This window comes from Phyllostomus hastatus, unplaced genomic scaffold (genome assembly GCF_019186645.2).
Source record: "Phyllostomus hastatus isolate PE091 unplaced genomic scaffold, TTU_PhHast_1.1 phas_contig_57, whole genome shotgun sequence".
NCBI lineage: Eukaryota > Metazoa > Chordata > Mammalia > Chiroptera > Phyllostomidae > Phyllostomus > Phyllostomus hastatus.
Window position 1 is genome coordinate 3,875,939 of NW_025333912.1, and position 19,246 is coordinate 3,895,184.

At 37.0% G+C, this 19,246-nt stretch overlaps 1 protein-coding gene across 1 annotated transcript in view; it reads left to right on the forward strand.

The window, feature by feature from the left end:
* The first annotated feature begins 10,040 nt into the window (after positions 1–10,040).
* The window catches only part of CDK15 (cyclin dependent kinase 15), a 79,349-nt gene continuing 70,143 nt past the window's right edge, over positions 10,041–19,246 (forward strand). The window contains exons 1-4 of the mRNA XM_045847629.1: positions 10,041–10,163; positions 10,876–11,025; positions 11,203–11,297; positions 17,857–17,936. Coding sequence (XP_045703585.1) covers positions 10,041–10,163; positions 10,876–11,025; positions 11,203–11,297; positions 17,857–17,936 — 448 coding nt within the window. The remainder of the gene's footprint in view (positions 10,164–10,875; positions 11,026–11,202; positions 11,298–17,856; positions 17,937–19,246) is intronic.

Sequence of the window (19,246 nt, forward strand, 5' to 3'; positions counted from 1 at the left end):
ACTTGACTGACAGAGCAAGAAACTTTAGGGCAATGTTAAGGAAGGTTATGGAGCATTCAGTGTATTTCACAGAAATTAACAATGACAAGTTGTACAAAGGTGTCATTATTGTTTAGTCAGCAGCCTGAGCACTTCTCTAGTGAACCAACCAATCATTCTGACTGTACATTGACTGTGAAGGGCTGCTAGAAAGAGAGGCAGTTGGAAATGGCAGAAGGAAGGCATTCACCTCAGCTTCTACTTTCAGGGATGCATGTTTCCTGTCACAGAGAAAGTTCTTTCATATGTGTTAAGATACCATTCTGAGTACCAAGAAATGAAATTCCCTTCCATGTGTAAGGGAACAGCATGCTGAGTTGAGGGACCCACTATGTGACAAGGAAAAGGGTGCTCACAGCACCTGAGTGCTCACTGTGTGGAGACATGGTTAAGAGCATAGATCCTAAAATTAATACCAGGGGGTTCAAATTCTGATACTTACTCTTAAGAAACTTGGAACAATCCCCAGTTTTCTCATCTAAAATTGGGGTAATAAATAACCATGTCACAGAATTAAAATGGGAAAATACATGTGAAGTGCTTGTTTAGAACAGATCAAAAAAATGGTAGCCATATTAGGTTGAACTGCTTACTAAAGGAAGGGAGGGCCAAGAACAGGCATGGAAACTCTGATATAACTGATTATCTCCCAGTTTTTTTTAAGATTTTATTTACTTATTTTTAGAGAGAATAAACATAAAAATAAGGGAAGGGAAGGAGAGAGACAGAGAGGGAAAGAAACATCAATGTGCAAGAGGAACATCAATCGGTTGCCTCTGGCATGCCCCTAACTGGGGACCTGGCTTACAACCCAGGCATCTGCCCTGACTGGGAATCAAACCAGCAACCATTCAGTCACAGGCCAGTGCTTAACCCACTGAGCCACACCAGCCAGGTCAGTCCTCAATTGTTAATTTGTACCAAGAAGGAAAGGAGTCAAGTAGATTTAAAGTATGGACTTTAATGCTGATCTGCCTTGGTTTAAAATGGCTTCTTTCTTCTGTGGCCTTGGGCAAATTATTTAATATTTCTGACTACAGAACTGTAATGAGTAAATACAAGTAAATCATGTGTTCCCCTTATTATTGTCACATTTTTCCTACCTATAGCCAGAAGACTGCCACTAAATATGTAACAAGTTGCCTCACCATGGTACCTGATTATGTTATATTTACAAATTAATTCTTTATAAAAAAAGTTTAAACCACTCTTTAAAATATCATGCTATTATGTTGAAAATTAAATACAAAATTGGTTCCTTCCATTTCAGTGGCCAAGAAATCCATCAGTTCAAGTCATATCTGAAATTTTCCCTGAATGCTTTCAGACTCAAGAAATTAAACAAACAAGCAGGCATACGGATGAAAATAACAGAGAAAACATCTGGTCTGTAGAAGCATAATTTTATTTTTTTGCTTATACTAGCAATAGGGAGTCCTCTGTATTCCCAGCATCTACAGATTCCCAAAGATTCCTATACTGTTTTACACAAAGGGCCATTTTTAGGTGTAGTGTTCAGTATAATTGCATTGTTTTACAAGCTAAGCTATTCTGTGATAGGAACACCTTGCAATTAGATTTCTTTACCTGCCTGTGAAATGTCTCTTTTAACCTGCCATTGCTTCCCAGTAGTTTTAGAATGTGGACACGCACATATGGAATCGTTCAGCATTCTCGAGCGTTCCATCTGTAGTTCACAGTTTTGATCCACAACAGATTAAACTACTCTTTCTAAGTGAAGGCCAGGATGTGGGGAGAGCCTGAATGTGAGACAGAATCTAATATTACAGCCAGGAACACAGAATTTAAGGTAGAAAACTAGTAACTGGGGCAGTTGGCATTTCTGAGCAGATATTCCCAAGGGCTCTAGAAATTGTCTCTTAAATCAATAGAACTTGTGAAATTTGGAAACATGACCATCTTGCTCCACATATTTTTTCAGTAACATTAGTTTAAGTCTTGGTCTTTCTTGAAGGCAGTGGAAATGGAAGATAACATGAACTTACACCATTAACTTCATTGTGAATACTAACTACAAGTAAACAAGTACTATACTAATATGCAATAATAATATGATGTAAAGAAAGACCACAAATGTATCTAAAGTTGCAAAGGAGACCCAGACACCATGTGCTTGCAGTTCTGAGTACTGTCAGCAGACAGCACTCTCAGCATGTAAAGTTTTGAATAAAACAAAGTACTCCTGGAAGAAGGAGGGCATGTGATTTAAGAATTGTACTCTGTAGTTTTTATTTGGACCAACAGTGATGCCACAGGACTTCTGACTGATGAACCAGAATCATTTAACTATTACTGGTTCACCTGAAATATAGTAACTAATTTAAATCTAGTCCTAATAATTAATGAGAAATGAGACCAGAGATTTTGAGCATTTTGTGCAAATACAATTATCACTGTCCCCTCATTCAATAAAATTAGAAAACTGTAGTAGTCTTTGGAAGGCTTTATACTATTTTCTACTATTTGCTAGTTTAGTAATCTTGGGAAAGTTACATAAATTCTCTAAGACTCAGTACCCTCATAAGTGGAGATAAGTAAAGGTGCCTACTCACTGTCATGGAGTTGGAGGATCAGCATGAAGTCTGACGCCGAGCAAGCTGTTACTGTTATTAGTACTACTGCTGAGACAGACTGAGCCTCTGTTAAATGGATGGGAATGTTCTTCAGTTATTTTTATAAGCCTCTACTAGATACGTTTAAATTTTCTCTTCAGGTACTCCCCAAAAAGCTCTGTCCTGTGCCTCCTCCAGTAGATACCAGCCAACTGTGGGAACCTGGAAAGTAAGAGCTGCCTCTGCACCTCCGTGAAGAACCCAGCTCTGGATAAGCCAGATGCCAGCCGCAGTTCAGGGGAGCCATGCTGTTATTAGTCTGCTCTCCCTTGGTGCGTCAAGCTCCCTCCCTTTCTCCTTTCTCTCCATCTTGTTTTCAGTAAACTTCTCCTTTTGAGTTTGTTTTGCCTCTTCTCCTGATTTCTACCTTGGGGAAGGGAGCTAAGAAACCCTTTGATAGTGATGCTACTATTGTACTTTTATCTAAAGCCTCATACACACACACCCCATTGGGAGCAGGCAGGAATGAATATGAGGAAATAAATAAATGATCAAAATATATGGATTTCATATGAATGTGTTTTTAAGAATATTGTTTTATTCTACTTTCTCATTTATAAAATTCTTTTTTTAAAATATATTTTATTGATTATGCTATTATAGTTGTCCCATTTTACCATTTTCCCCCTTCACTCCCCTCCACCCTGTACACCCTCTCCCACCCACATTCCCTCTAGTTCATGTCCATGTGTCATAAGTTCTTTAGCTTCTACATTTCCCATACTATCCTTACCCTCCCCCTGTCTATTTTCAACCTACAATCTATGCTACTTATTCTCTGTACCTTTTCCCCCTCTCTCCTCCTCCCACTCCCCTGTTGCTAACCCTCCATGTGATCTCCATTTCTGTGGTTCTGTTCCTGTTCTAGTTGTTTACTTAGTTTCTTTTGGTTTTGCGTTAGGTGTGTTTGTTAATAATTGTGAGTTTTCTGTCCTTTTACTATACATGTTTTTTCTTTATCTTCTTTTCTTAGATAAGTCCTTTTAACATTTCATAAAATAAGGGCTTGGTGATGATGAACTCCTTTAACTTGACCTTATCTGAGAAGCACTTTATCTGCCCTTCCATTCTAAATGAAAGCTTTGCTGGATAGAGTAATCTGGGATATAGGTCCTTGTCTTTCATGACTTGGAATATTTCTTTCCAGACCCTTCTTGCCTGTAAGGTCTCTTTTGAGAAATCAGCTGACAGTCTGATGGGAACTCCTTTGTAGGTTACTGCCCCCTTATCTCTTGCTGCTTCTAGAATTCTCTCCTTCATTTTTACTTTGACTAATGTAATTATTATGTGCCTTGTTGTGTTTCTTCTTGGGTCCAACTTCTTTGGGGCTCTCTGAGCTTCCTGGATTTCCTGGAAGTCTCTTTCCTTTGCCAGAATGGGGAAGTTCTCCTTTATTATTTGTTGAAATACATTTTCAATCTGTTGCTCTACCTCTTCCCCTTCTGGTACCCCTATAATTCGGATGTTGGAACGTTTAAAGATGTCCTGGAGGTTCCTAAGCTTCTCCTTGTTTTTTTGAATTCTTATTTCTTCATTATTTCCTGTTTGGTTTCTTTTTTCTTCTTCCTGGTCCACTCTGTTGTTTTGAGCCCCAATTTCCTTCTCATCACTGTTGGTTCTCCGTGCATCTTCCTTCATCTCTTTTATGGTAACCTGCATTTTTTCATCTAATTTGCACCTAAAATCAACCAATTATGTGAGCTTCCTGATCACCAGTGTTTTGAACTATGCATCTGATAGGTTAGCTATTTCTTGGTTGCTCAAAAGGATGAGTTCTGGGGCACTGATTTGCTCTTCCACTTGAGCCATTGCTCTCTCTTTTTTTTCAGTCTGGTCACTCTTGTTATGGTGAGGGGTGGAGCCTTAGGTGTTCACTAGGGCTGGGCACCCCAGTCGCTAGGTTGTGACGTTGTATGCGGGGGTGGGGCAGGGGCAGCGGCAGGGGTGAGGGCGGGAGGGAACAATGGTGGCAGCCCCACTCTCCTGGGATCTCAGTCCCTTCCCTGGGATCCTGGGCTTCGCGCTCTGCTCTGGTCCACAATCGCAGCCTCACTGGGTCCGCCAGTTGCCACTTGCGTACTCAGGGTCCACCCGCTGTGCACCCCAGATGGTTTACTCGCTCCTGGTTGCTTTAGGCGCCCAGCTCTACCCGAACTCCGTGCGCTGCAACCCGTGTGCTCATCTCCACCCCTCTTACCGGTCTGGATGAACGGGTCTACTTCAACTTCTTGGCTGTCTGACTTCCATTCAGATAAATTCTCTATCAGTTCTGGGTGTTATTCTGCTTCTAAATTGTTGTTGTTCTAATCTTGGTTGTGCATGGAGGTACGGTGCGTCCACCTATGCCTCCATCTTGCCAGAAGTCCCCTCATTTAGAAAATTCTTATACACAAAAGTGAATCTGCATTAAGCCATCACTTAAACAATCATCATTTTACCAATTTTGATTTTTCCCCCCAACATTATTTTTTCTGGAATATTTTTAAGTAAAGAAGTTATGTCATTCTACCTATAAATACTTTAGCATGCATCTTTAACTGTAGGATTGTTTTTAAACAATCACCATGTAAAATTAAAAATAAATTCTTTTTTATTTTAATAACACATTTTATTTAAGCCAGCACATCTAAAATATTATTGTTTCCAAAAATAAATTATTAAGATCATCTAATACCATAAGTAAGTTTTCATACTGGTCTCAGAAATGTTGTTCTGCAGTGGTTCCCAGAAGCTGGTGAGTTGGGGAAGTGGGGAAGCGCTGGCAAAGGTGTGCATATATGAGTTCAGATGTGCCCGGTGAGTACCTGCTAGAGATCTGATGCACAGGCCGGGTGACCATAGTTAGCAATGCTGTGATGCACACGTGGTAGGGAAAGAACTGATCCTAATTGTTCTCACACACACACACACAAAGTTAACTATGTGAAGGGATAATTATGTTAATTAGCTTGATTGTGGTAAACATTTTGCAATGAACACATATATCAAAATGTCATCTTGTATACTTTAAGCATATACAATTTTTATTTTCTATAATACCTCAGTAAAGCTGGGGGGAAGATGTTGTTTTACAGTTGATTTGTTCAAATCAGGATTCAAACAAGGTCTACATGTTGTATTTGTCGTGTCTCTTAAGGCTTCTGAATTATCTTTTTTTATGCCATTGATTTGTGAGAGAAATCAGGTTATTCATCCTTTCTGATTTGGCTGTTTGTTTCCTTGTAGCGTTACACACAAAAGTGAATAACCCTCTGTCCTCTGTGTTTCTTGTAATTTGGTTTGAGACCTAGATACTTGATTAGATTCAGATTAAATATTTTTTCTTCAGTCAGAAATACATCACAGGTGGTGCTGTGTTCTTTCTGTTGTACCACATCAGGAGGCACATCACTTCTCGATGTCCAAGATTTAGTGGAGCTAAGATTGATCAGTGGCACAGATGGTGTCCACTTGACCCTTCATTGCAAAGTTCCTTATCAATCTTTCACCTAATGATTTTATTGTAGCATCCACTGATGATTGTTCCTTAGATTTATTATTGTACTAGGGGTTGCGTAGTAGTGAATTTCTACTTCTATCATTTCTTCTGCCTTTACTAGCTGAAAATCTTCTGTGAGGAAGAATTTTCTCCTCATTAACTATTTAATAACTCCAGAAAAACAATCTGTATAAAAAAAGATGAAATAAATACATAATTTCCCCCCTTTATCAATATTCACAGTCATTGAGTTGCTGCACTAGAAACCTCCAAGTGACCATTTTTATTTATAATCACCATAAAGGTATGGATTTTACATATTTTGTGTGTTCGATACTTTACAGTCATTATTTTTCATATTCAAATTGTCCCATCTTAAGCAAAATGGGAGTCCCTTCAAGTTGGCTCCTATGTTATTTTGACAGGACTCCCACACACTTAAGATGAGCCGAATATGTCTTTCTTGATAACTTCTGAAATTTCATGCTCTGGACGTTCAGCCACTATTTCTCCACAGGCTCTTGGTTGTTTTTAATAAAACATAGTATTTAGGGACCACAAATGGGCACTGGCATTGCTCACTGCTATTGGGTTGTCACTGTTTCTAGGTCCTTTTGGTTGATAGATTTTTTAAAGGAAAACAATTATAAGTTTATCCAATATTTCCTAATCAAATTTAAGATCATGTACTTTTTACTTGATTTCTTTGATTTGATATTTATGTATATTTTATCTTATGCTGAATAGTTTAGTTTTAGTGACATTAGCATAATTACTTATTTAATCATAAAATATACCAATAAGAGTTTCAAAATAACAGCAATATTGCTCTATTAGTAAAACTACTGACTACACTTTATTTTTCCCTCATTACTTTGCCACAAAAGGTAACGTACAAAAGCATTTTGCTTTTTTCACTTAACAGTACATTTTGATTATCACTGCAAGTCATTTTTTTGCATCTTCCTTTTTATGGCTATACACTGTTGTGATGATGTACATGGATTATTTTTAATGTTTCTGACAAAAGCTTTACATTACCTCTCATGTTATTACCTGTTGAGTGCTTGTGAAAACCTACATATTTTAGAAAGGTTAGACCACAATTCCTGATAATCGGCCTACCTTAAATAAAGGCAGGAATGCAAAGACTGGAAAAGTGCAAACTTTCAACTAAACATTGTATTTTGAATACACACCAATTAAGAAAGGAAAAAAGACTCCAAAAAATGTAGGATGGGAGAAGCTAGCCTGAAATTATCAATAACCTATTAATGTTACTACTAATTTAAAAAAGCTGTTTGTCTTAATACAGATTTTCTGGAAACAGAGCCTCAAACAAAAGCTTATGAGACATCATCAAAATAAAAAGCTTCTGCACGGCTAAAGAAAGCAGCATTAAAATAAAAAGAGAACCAACCATATGGAAAAACTTATTTGCCAATGATACCTCAAACAAGGGTTTAATCTCCAAAATATATAAAGAACTTACACGATTCCACTCTAAGAAGACAAGCAACTCAATTAAAAAATGGGCAAAGGACTTGAACAGACACTTCTCCAAGGAGGACATACAGAGGGTCCAGAGACCTACGAAAAGATGCTCAGCATTACTAGCCATCAAGAGATGGAAATTAAAACCACAATGAGATACCACTTTACACTGGTCAGAATGGCCATCATAAACAAAACAACAAACGAGTGTTGGAGAGGTTGTGGAGAAAAGGAGTCCCTAGTGCACTGTTGGTAGGATTGTAGACTAGTGCAGCCACTATAGAAAACAGTATGGAATTTCCTCAGAAAACTAAAAATGGAACTGCCTTTTGACCCAACAATTCCACTGCTAGGATTATATCCTAAGAACCCTGAAACACCAATCCAAAAGAACCTATGCACCCCAATGTTCATAGCAGCACCATTTACAATGCCCAAGTGTTGGAAACAATGTAGGTGCCCATCAGTAAATGAATGGATCAAAAAAGTATAGTACATTTACATGATGAAATTCTATGCAGCAGAAAGAAAGAAGGAGCTCCTACTCTTTGCAACAGCATGGATGGAACTGGAGAGCATTATGCTAAGTGAAATAAGCCAGGTAGTGAAAGACAGATAACATGTGATCTCACCTTTAACAGGAACCTAATCAACAAAATGAACAAGCAAGCAAAATATAAGAAAAGACATTTAAACTGAGAACAGGCTGACAGTGACCAGAGGAGTGAGGGGAGGGGATTATAGGGGAAAATGGTGACAGGTTTGCAGGAACAATTATAAAGGACACATGGACAATAACAAATGGGGTGGAAACAGGGGAGGGAGGTAGGGAGTGCTGGGGTGGTGGGAAGGGACAGGGGAAAGGCAGAAAACTGTACTTGAACAACAATAAAAAATGTTTTTAAAAAATTCACAATATCCTTTTAGGAAAAAATCAGCATTTTTTATAAAATATAATCTAATTATAATAAATTCTAATGGAATTATTAAATATTTTGAGAAACTAGCTTTTCTCACTCTCTGTTGATTGTCAATCAAAAGTTTAATAGTCTAGCCCTGGCTGGCATAGCTCAGTGGATTGAGCACAGGCTGCGAACCAAAGCATCGCAAGTTCAATTCCCAGTCAGGGCACATGCCTGGGTTGCAGGCCACCGGCCCCCAGCAACCACACATTGGTGTTTCTCTCTCTCTCTCCTTCTCCCTCCCTTCCCTCTCTAAAAATGAATAAATAAAAATCTTTAAAAAGAATGTTTAATAGTCTTTAACCAAATATTCTTTTTTGTATTAATGTAACTTACTTAAAAAAAAATACATGTCTCTAATTTGAGTGACTCTTTGAGCTGTCCTAGATCTTTTCTCTTGTGGCAATTTTGAAATAAGACTTTAATACATGCTCATAATTAAATTATCTGAAAGGCTTTTTAAACCATTGTGAGGTTCCTATAGGAAATATACACAAATATTACTGTGGTAATAGACATGACTTGCTTTTTCCTTTTATGATAATGGTTGTGCTTGTGTATCCTGCATTGTCTCACTCAGATTGGTACATTATAGTGACAATATCCAACCTTAGGAGTCTAGGAGAGTAAAAAGTTTTGTTTAAAAACTACAAAGTAGCTTAAGCTAGATCCTCAACACTGCATTCTATTAACATAGTAAACATTAATTACAGTTATGTGAAAGGAAGGAAGGGGGAGAGGAAAGCAGAGAGGAAAGATGGATATATTTCATGCAAACTCCTCTTTCTCCACCATTGGGTAACTATCTATGTAGTAAGAACAACACAGGTGCTCACTAGCTAGTTTTTAAAGTGATGAATGAATGTGCGAGCTCCTCTGGGAGTATTAGTTACACAACTGCTCGAAGGTGAAGCGATGGAGTAGGTATCTTTAGCTTTCTTCCTATTCTGTGGTTTCTCTGACTATTAAGAGTTGGCTAGGTTGCAGATATATTTTAAAGCAAAATTCTCTCACATGAAAGGCAGGGAGAAAATGCTTCTCAATGTGTCCACTTTAGCACTGGGGAAGCCTAATAAACGTCATTATTATTTATATGAATAAGCCATGTAAATTCATAAAAACTATGTATACCAATAGAACTAACTTGTGGCTAGAATATGAACCTAAACTGTGCCAAGTTTCATTCTACCCAGTACTAGCTGTCCTGTTTTCAGTTACACGTACGAGTGCAGGCAGCCATCCTCCCAACGTATGCTTTCTTGTACCGATAAGGAAAAACTGCTGAAGTCATGAGGCTGACCCAGCAGAGCCCTCATGTGAGTCATACGAAAGCTCCAGCCTTACTGACCTCTGGCTAAAAGGGAGTGAACGAGGACAGGAGAGGCAGAGAGGGAGAGGTTCAAGTGTGAGCTCTCTCCCTGAGCCTAGAAGATTATGGGTCAAGAGCTGTGTGCAAAGACTCTCCAGCCGGGATGCAGCTGCCATCGCTGTGGGGAGGGAGGCGATGCGCACAGCTGTCAGAGGAGCGCGCCTGTGACGATGGAGGCTGCGATCGAGGTATTTGTATCCCAGGAGCAGCATCTTTCTCTATTGATAAGCGGAGGAGTTCAGAGGCTCCCTTTCTGTTGCAGGGTCTGATTTTTCTGCGGTAGATCTAAACCAATAAAAAGAAAATGCTATTAAAGTCTCAGAGAATTTATGGCTATTGTTATCAAATTTGGGATTATTATCTTTTTTTGTAGACCAAAAGGGAAAAATAATCCTATGCTTTGGGCTGCCTGAAACTCAATTGAAGTCACGAAAGTAGTTTTTCTCTTGAAATCTCTCCAGTACTAAACTACAAAGCCGAACCTTAAAAAACAAGCTGCAGTATTGTATGCCATGGATTCAACATTTCAATAATTAGCTCATGGTTATTAGCAATGCCATACTAGAAAGTTATTCCCCTAAATGACAGATTAAGGGGACATGAAGAAAAAGTGTAAGTTAAACAGAGAAAAATTGGAAGCTATCCATCAAAGAAATTTAGGTTAACCTAAGATTTAAAGACATATTTTTAGGTGAAGAAAGAATGTAGTGTTTCAACAATTGCTATCATTAAGATTTTTTTAAATGATCTACTTTCAGGAAAGGTGACTTTGGGGAGTGCAAAGCTTAGAAAACATTTGAAGATTAAAAAAAGACAACAAAAGGAAAAATGGTTTATGGCAGCCACTAAGTCTTGACTTTGCATAAATTTTATTTCTGCACTTTCCTTTTTTTTCTCTAGCTAACAGACCTAAAAGAAGCATCTTGTTCCATGACTTCATTTCACCCCAGGGGACTTCAGGCAGTCCGTGCCCGGAAGTTCAAGAGTAAAAGGCCACGAAGTAACAGTGATTCTTTTCAGGAAGAGGATCTGAGGCAGGGCTTGCAGTGGGTGAGTGAGCAGCTGATGCTGATCAACAAGGATTTAATGTGTGCTTGTCTGGGGAGGCTGGCCCTGTTTCCAGGGCAATTACTAAGCAGACCTTCTCAAGTACACTCTGGCAAATAATAAAACAGTCCTCTTTCTTCTTTTTCCAATCTCTCACCCCTACTTGTTCCCCTTAAGCAGAGGAAGAGCCTCCCTTTTGGGGCAGCCTCATCTTACTTGAACTTGGAGAAGCTGGGTGAAGGCTCTTATGCTACAGTTTACAAGGGGATTAGCAGGTAAGTGATGCATAGTTGGGAGAGAGTCTTTGGAGATGAGGATCCCATCCCCCCATTTGACATTGTAAAGCCAGGACCTGTGCAGGACACCATGGTCAATAGGGAGAGATATGGTAATTTAAATAGCCTTGAAAGAAAAATAAACTTTTCCTGACCCAATTATAATCAGCCCACTGAGATATCAGCTTTTCTTCTTTTTATTCAATTCAAAATAGACTTCCTCAACTACTGAACCAAAGAACAATTACTGCTCTTTGCCTGATGGGAAGTGCAGTTGGTAAGATGTCTCTAAATAAAGTGTCGTTCATATCCCTCCCTAAAACATGAGAAAGGTTTGCAATGGCAACCTTGAGTTTTCTCCCTCATTCTGCCTCTTTGCCTTCATAGAAGAAACTGAAGCTGATTTCTACAAAGTAGGGTATGTACAAAAAATGGTTAATTCTCGGGTTTCTACACTTATAAAATAGACAAAGTGGGTGAAGAATAAAAATACTGCTAATCCAAAAGCCAAGTGCCCATTTTGGCTAAAATAAACTTTGTTAAACATATGAAAGATCCAGGAACTCCACTGCTTTTTAGTAAAAAAAAAAAAAAGAGTTGGAGGTCTGATTTCTTTATGTTACTTCAGGGTTGAAAATAATAGCTCAATAATGGTTAAGGGTTAATTAAATTTTTTTAATATTCAAACTACCAGGCAAAATATTTATCATTTATCTTAGTACTTGTGTTATAATTTCTACTTGTTAAAACAGGGTTTTAGGGGAAATGTTTTAAACACATTATGCAGAAACAGAATTTAATGTGTTTCCATGGACTATTGCAGGAACCGAGAATCTAAGATTTCCTTCAAAGGACTCAGCCTCATAATAGGACAAAAAATACATTAGAAATACTTGTCGAAGTGCACAAACATATATGTAAAGTGTATTCACTGAAGCGAGATTTATTTAAAAAAAAGTAAAAATGTGACCACAAATATCCATTAATGAAGGACTGGCTAAATAATCACCATACAAGGAAATAATATGCAGCCACCTAAAATATAAGAGAGATCTCTACTAATATAAAAAGATGTCCAATATTTTAAGAAACAAAAACAAGTTACAGAACAATATGCACTCTATGATCTCATTTAGAAAAAGACACCCAAATGTACTTACTATACATGTATAAATTGGTAAATTCATAGAGGAGTCTGGAAAAATCTCCAAGATATTGTTAAAAGTAGATACTTCTAGTGGTTGATACTGAGGTGAGGAAAGAAAGATCACTAAAACTTTTCACTTTATTCACAAAGCCACCCATTATATTTATTATTTAAAAACAAGTTTAAAAATATCATAGAGATAGATGCCAAAAAGACATTTGATAAATTCAGCATCAATTACTAGTTTTTACAACTCTGAGCAAAATAGGAATGGGATGATACTTTACCACTAAGATATAGAAATTTTCAAATCAACAGCCCATATATTTTTTGTTGTTCAATACCAGAGATATTGCCATTAAGTTAGAGATAGGGCAAGAATGCCCATATCTTTTATAGTAAAATATTATTGTTAATATTTTAGCTGATGCAGTGAGGGAAAAAGAATGTATATCACTTTTGTGGATTATAGAACTGTCTACCTAAAAACCCAAGATAATCATCTAAGAAACTATTAAAAGTAGTATGACAAACAGTAAGATCAATTACAAAATAAAAACACACTTCTCAAAAGTTGTCTTTATGTATTAACAATAACCATTCAAGAGAAAATATAGTAGGAGAAATTACTCTCACAATAGCAAAGACAAAAATCATTAGCATCAACACATGGGAAGGATTTATCCAAAGATTTATTATGGGACATAGAACACATGAAGAAAAAGCCAGAAGGGCATTTTGTTTTAATACAGGCACTCATTCAGTCTACTAATATTTTTAAGCTCCTACTGTGTGCCAGACACTATTTTAGCCAATAAGGATTCACCTGAAAATAAGACAAAAATATTTTCTATTATGGAGTGTACATTCTAGTGGGGGTGTGATAGGCAACACATAAAGTAGTAAAATACTGAGTTTGTCAAAGAGTGAAAAGTGCTTTGAAAAAGTACAAAACAGGGAAGAGGGTAAGGGGGTGCCAGCGTGGGGTGGTGGATGGGCATTTTAAATAGAGTAATGGGAAGGGAACACTTGAACAGAGACTCTGCCATGGGTGGTGTGAGCTGTGCACATGTGTGGTGGAAGAGAGCTTCAGCCAGAGGGAACAGCATGTAAGAAATCCCTAAGGCAGGAGCAGGCCTGGCTCTGGAAGCAGATGAGGACAGGGAAAAGATGCACTTGTAGTGGGGGGATATATAGGGTCTTGTAGATCATTCCAGGAACGCTTGTAAGAATAATCGGATTAGAACAAACATCTAATAGTGCAAAGATGCCAATGATTCTCTAATTTACAGTCTTAATGTATTGTAAATGTGTCTATCCAAAAGCTACAATAATTAAAATAGTGTAGCACAAGTATATAAGAAAAGACAGATTGGCCCTGGCCCAGTAGCTCAGTTGGTTAGAGCATCATCCCAAAACACTAAGGTTGCAGGTTCCATCCCTGGTCAGGCCACATACAAGAATCAAACCAATGAATGCATAAATAAGTGGAACAACAAATCTCTCTCTCTCTCTCAAGTCAATAAAATTTTAAAAATAAAAAAAATAAAAGACAGATCAAAGAAATATGATTTTAACACATTCAGAACAGTCACAAATCCAAATATTAGCAAGATGTAATATATAATCATGGTGGCATATCAAATCAGCAAGGAAAAGAGGACAGTCCAGTACATGGAGCTGGGACAATTGTTAACAACTTGGAAAAGGTAAAAATATGCAATATAAATTTTCTTTAATCCCAGGATTAAAGAATTAAATGGGAAAAAAACAGGAACCAGAAGAATAGATAAGAGACCTTTGTGCGTGACCTTTGGGTTGGAAAAGGTCTGTCTCCACAGAACACTTAAGTCAGACCCTTAAGGGAAGATTGAAAGGGTCCGTGGTGCCCCATCTATCCAAGTATGTTCTAGGGAGCCTCAGTTTTGAGACACCTTAATAGAGGTTTCATTGAAACAATCACTATTGTCAAATTGACAAAGGAACCCTAGAACAAAATTAAATGTGATCCTTCATTGTAGGTGCTCTCAGCATCAGAATTTCAAAGACATGCTAAGGCACAAAAAAATTGGTGAAAAGGATATACAAAATATTTTAATTAAAAGGTGGGTGAATAGGCAAATCACAAAGAAGAGGAAAGACCAATATATTTATGAAAATTCGGTTCCAAAAGTAAAGAAATAGAAATTAAAATGTGATGATCCTTTTTACTTATGAACAGGCCCCCAAAATGAAGGTAAAAGCATGCTACAAAAAACAAATCCCACATTTATGGGGGTGTGTCAAAGGGACACAGGAGCCAACTGCAAAAGTTCCCAAAGGACAAAGGTGGAAAAATTTGAGCCACAAGATAAACTACTTTGTACTGCAATGTTGGATTATAACTCAAAGTATAAAAGAAATATCTATGAGTCCACATGGATATAAATAAATGGTTCAATAAATTAATAATTGGGAGAGAAGAGATACATCTCTCATGCAGAATTCCAAATAATTGTGTAGATAACCCACCCTCAAGGAGATGGAGCAAAACTCCCCACTCGTTAAGTGTGAGCTACCCATCGTGATGTTCTTCCATAAGTGCAGTGTGGGGGGCGGGATAACCACAGGGAGGAAACCTGACAAACACACCCTCAGCCAGGTGATTAAGGACAACATCAAAAGTCATAAATTATGATGATATGTACCCTTACCATGGTGTAATGGAAATGGTACTCTACTTCCTCAAAACTTGTAACCCCAGTGTAGTCATAAGAAAAATTCCAGCAGAGAGGTATCTTATAATATTCTTGTCCAGTACTCCTCAAAGGTCATCGGAACCAAGGAACGTCTGGAAAACTGTCATAGCCCAGAGGAGCCGAAAAAGATGTGACAACTAAATGTAATGTGGTACTCTGTATCCTGGACAGGAAAAAGACATTAGGTAAAAACTAAAGAAATCCTGGCAATCATATTGCAATACATAAATGTATCAAATCAATACATTGCACACCTTTAACTTATACAACATTATATGCCAATGATATCTCAATTTAAGAAAAGACTAAGATAAATTGATTTCATAAGTTTACACATCTACTTTAAAAGAGATAAAAAGAAAAATAGTCATTGTAAGAAAACATTTAAAAATAAAATTGATAATTCATAAATGCCATAAAAATAAAAAAGAAAAGGTAATAAATAATAGTAAATGGATTTTTAAAACTTAAAAACATCTATGATCTATCACTTTCATACAGCAATTGCACATGTGCATTCTGTCTTCCACATGCACACAGTTTACAGTTGATCTGAGCAACACGGGTCCAATTATACAGGGATTTTTTTCCTTGGATACTGTAAATGTATTTTCTCTTCCTTATGATTTTCTTAGTAACATTTGCTTTTCCCTAGCTTACTCTACTGTACAAAAACATTACATAAGACATAAAACATACAAAATATGTGTTAATTGACTGTTTTATGTTATTGGTAAGTCTTCCATCAACAACAAGCTACTAGTAGTTAAGTTTTAGGGGAGTCAAAAGTTATATGAGGATTTTTGACTGTTTGGGGGAGACGGGGCGGGTGGCCCTAATGCCTGCATAGTTCAAGGGTCAATTGTATTTAAAGTTACAAACATGGTATGCTTGCTGTTTTGTATTCTATTGTCTATTGTATTGTGAATTTTTTCTGTTTTTTTCCTACATGTTTCTAGACATAAGCCTCCATTATGAATGCAAAACACTTCTTGTTTTGAATTTTTTTAAATTTTATTTGTTTATTTGTTTTTAGAGAGGGGAAGGGAGACATAAAGAGAGGGAGAGAAACATCAATCATTGGCCTCTTGCAGGTGCCCAGCCAGAGCTCAAGCACATGCCCTGACTAGGAATTGCTCAGCCCACTGAGCCATACCAGTTAGGGCCGTATAACAGATTTTTTAACTTTCATCTACTGTTGGACATTTCTGATGTTTCTATTTTTTCTATTATAACTAACAGTAGAGGATATTTTTGTCCATTAGGAATTTTAAAAATCTTTATTAAATAAGTTTATTGGGAAAAATGCATAGTTATGATAGTTTTATGGCTTTTCCTATATATTATGCTACATGCTCCTCAAATTTTACCAATTTACAATGCAACCCACAATAAACAATACAATTGCACTGCAAAAATTAAAAAATTTATAATAAACTATGAGCTTTAATTAATAATAATGTATCGACATTGATTCATTAATTTTTAAAAAAGTACCATACTATGTATGATGTTAACAATAGAAGAAACTGGTTGTGAGGTATATGGAAATTCCTGTACTATCTTCTTAATTTTTCCATAAATCAAAATCTGTTCTAAAACATGAAATCTTAAAAAAACACAACAACTCTGCCCAGTGCTGGCGAGGGAGTGTTGGAATGGCCACTTTCACGACCAGTTCATGGTGTGACCACTCTGTGGCAGAATTTGGAAACATGATATTAAAACAATAAAAACACATGCGCAGCATACTGTTTGACTTAGCAATTACACCACTACCCTAAGAAAGTAATAGGGGCTGTGCAAGAAGATCGATCTACAGATATGATCATCACTGTATTTTTGTAAGTCAAAAAAGTTAAAATAATTTAAAAGTATTTGGAGTTGTCTAAACACATTTTAGCATATGCGATGAAGTATTATGCCATTATTAAATATCACATAATACAAGAATGAATAATACAAAAAGTTAAATGGAGGAAAAACAGTTTATTAATAAGATCTGATCTGATCTGAATGAACCCCACTGTATTAAAAATAATATATTTATACTCTCATTAAAATCTTCTCAGTTCTCTGGTGCTTAGCTTACTTATATCAGCAAACAAAACAATAAATAAGTAGAGAGTAGGAGGAGATGAAGAGAGAGAGAAATAATGGTGGGATTGGGCACATCAGGTAGCACGTAGGAGGCCACAGATTTTGGCTTTTATTCAGAGTGACAGTGGTTTGTTTTGAGCAGAGAAGTGACTTGTTTTGACTTTCACTTTAGAAGGAGGCCCCAGGCTACTCTGTTGAGAGTACACAGTAGGAGTACCAGTGTGCAAGCAGGGGGATGGTTAGGAGGTCACTACAATAATTCAGATGAAAAGTAAGGATGGCTCAGAGAAGTGCACAAAGGGAAGGAAAAGGAACGAGATAGACCAAAATATTATGAGGATGGATTCAGTTGGGGGGAGTTCTCTGATTTCTGTATTCTTCAAATTTTTAAGTAATGAACATGGATCACTTAGATAAAGAGAAAAAATGTTTTGGTATATATATGTATGACTTTTAAAACTTCATTTTGAAAAAATTCTAGATTCATATGCTAGAATATATTTTGAAGGAAAAGTTCTTTTTGTTAAACTGCTATGTGCCATCCTAATGTGTGACCTTTCACCCATTCTTCTAGAATAAACAGGCAACTAGTGGCTTTAAAAGTCATCAGTATGAATGAGGAGGAAGGAGTCCCATTTACTGCGATCCGGGAAGGTAAGAACAGTAAAATGGACCCAACAGACCTGTTTTAATTCCCTGTTTTGGGGGAAAAATGCATTGAGTCTATCCATTCAGCATCTAGCTTTTGATGTTTTTAGAAATAATATTCTAATTGCAATTTTATTCTTTACACTGGTTTTCATATTTACACTATCATTTTACTACTTATTCCTGAGGGAATTCAGACTCAAAAGTATTATGTTAGTTGACCAAGCCCATGAACTCAGTGAATATTTACTAAGTACCTCTGTGTATTTGGTCCCACACTAAGTGCAAAGGTTCTATCTATGTAACCCCAGAAAACTCCATATAAAAGATAAAATAAATACTATAATCCCATAAATTATGACTAAATAACTTGCTTGAAAATAATAAATTGTTTAGATAGCATTTGAAAAACTCTTTGGGAAGGCACATGTTTTTAATGTTCCTGCATTTTCTTCATGCCCCGGGCAGCACCGCAGGTGGGTGAGGGTGGACTTGGGTTTGGATCTTAGATCTACCAATTACTAGTGGTGTGACTGTGAGTAGATTACCTATTTGAGACTCAGTTTATTGCAGAAAGAGGATAATACTGGTACCTATTTGAGTTGTTATGAGGATTAAATGAGAATATGCTTTAAAGCACTAATCAACCCTAACTGGTGTGACTCAATTGGTTGAGCGTTGCCCTGCAAAGCAAAAGGTCACTGGTTTGTCACTGGTTTGATTCCCAGTCAGGGCACATGACTGGGTTACGGCCCATCCCAGTTTGGGATGCGTGAGAGACAACCAATAGATGTTTCTCTCCTTCTCTTTCTCCCTCCTTTCCCCTCTCTCTAAAAATAAATAAATAAATAAAATCTTTATTTTAAAAAAGCACTAATCACAAAATCCATTTTCAGAATTCAACAAATGCTGGCCATTATTATTCCATTTTTGTTCCTTTCCCTTAGTGATGACTTGTTCACCATCAAGAAGCCGCTATAGTGAAAATAAATCATTAAAAATTCTGTTTAATAACCTTTTTACATGAGCCATTTGAGAAAAAGTGATAATAGGATTGTTATCCATTTCATCAAAAATCCAGAGAAATGGCTCTTCCTTGGCCTTACTTTCTCCCTGTTTAACCGCTTCATTTTTCTTTCCCTTCTTTCTGTGTACATCACGTATGCAAAGCCTACTGCTGGGCGTTGTGATGGATGAGAAGAAAAAGCCTGATCTTTGCTCTATATCATTTTCAGATGTACCAAAGCAGATGGTTCCAGTTACAACCAGTGTTATAATGGAGGTAAAAAAGACATAAACTAAGATGAGAACCAGTT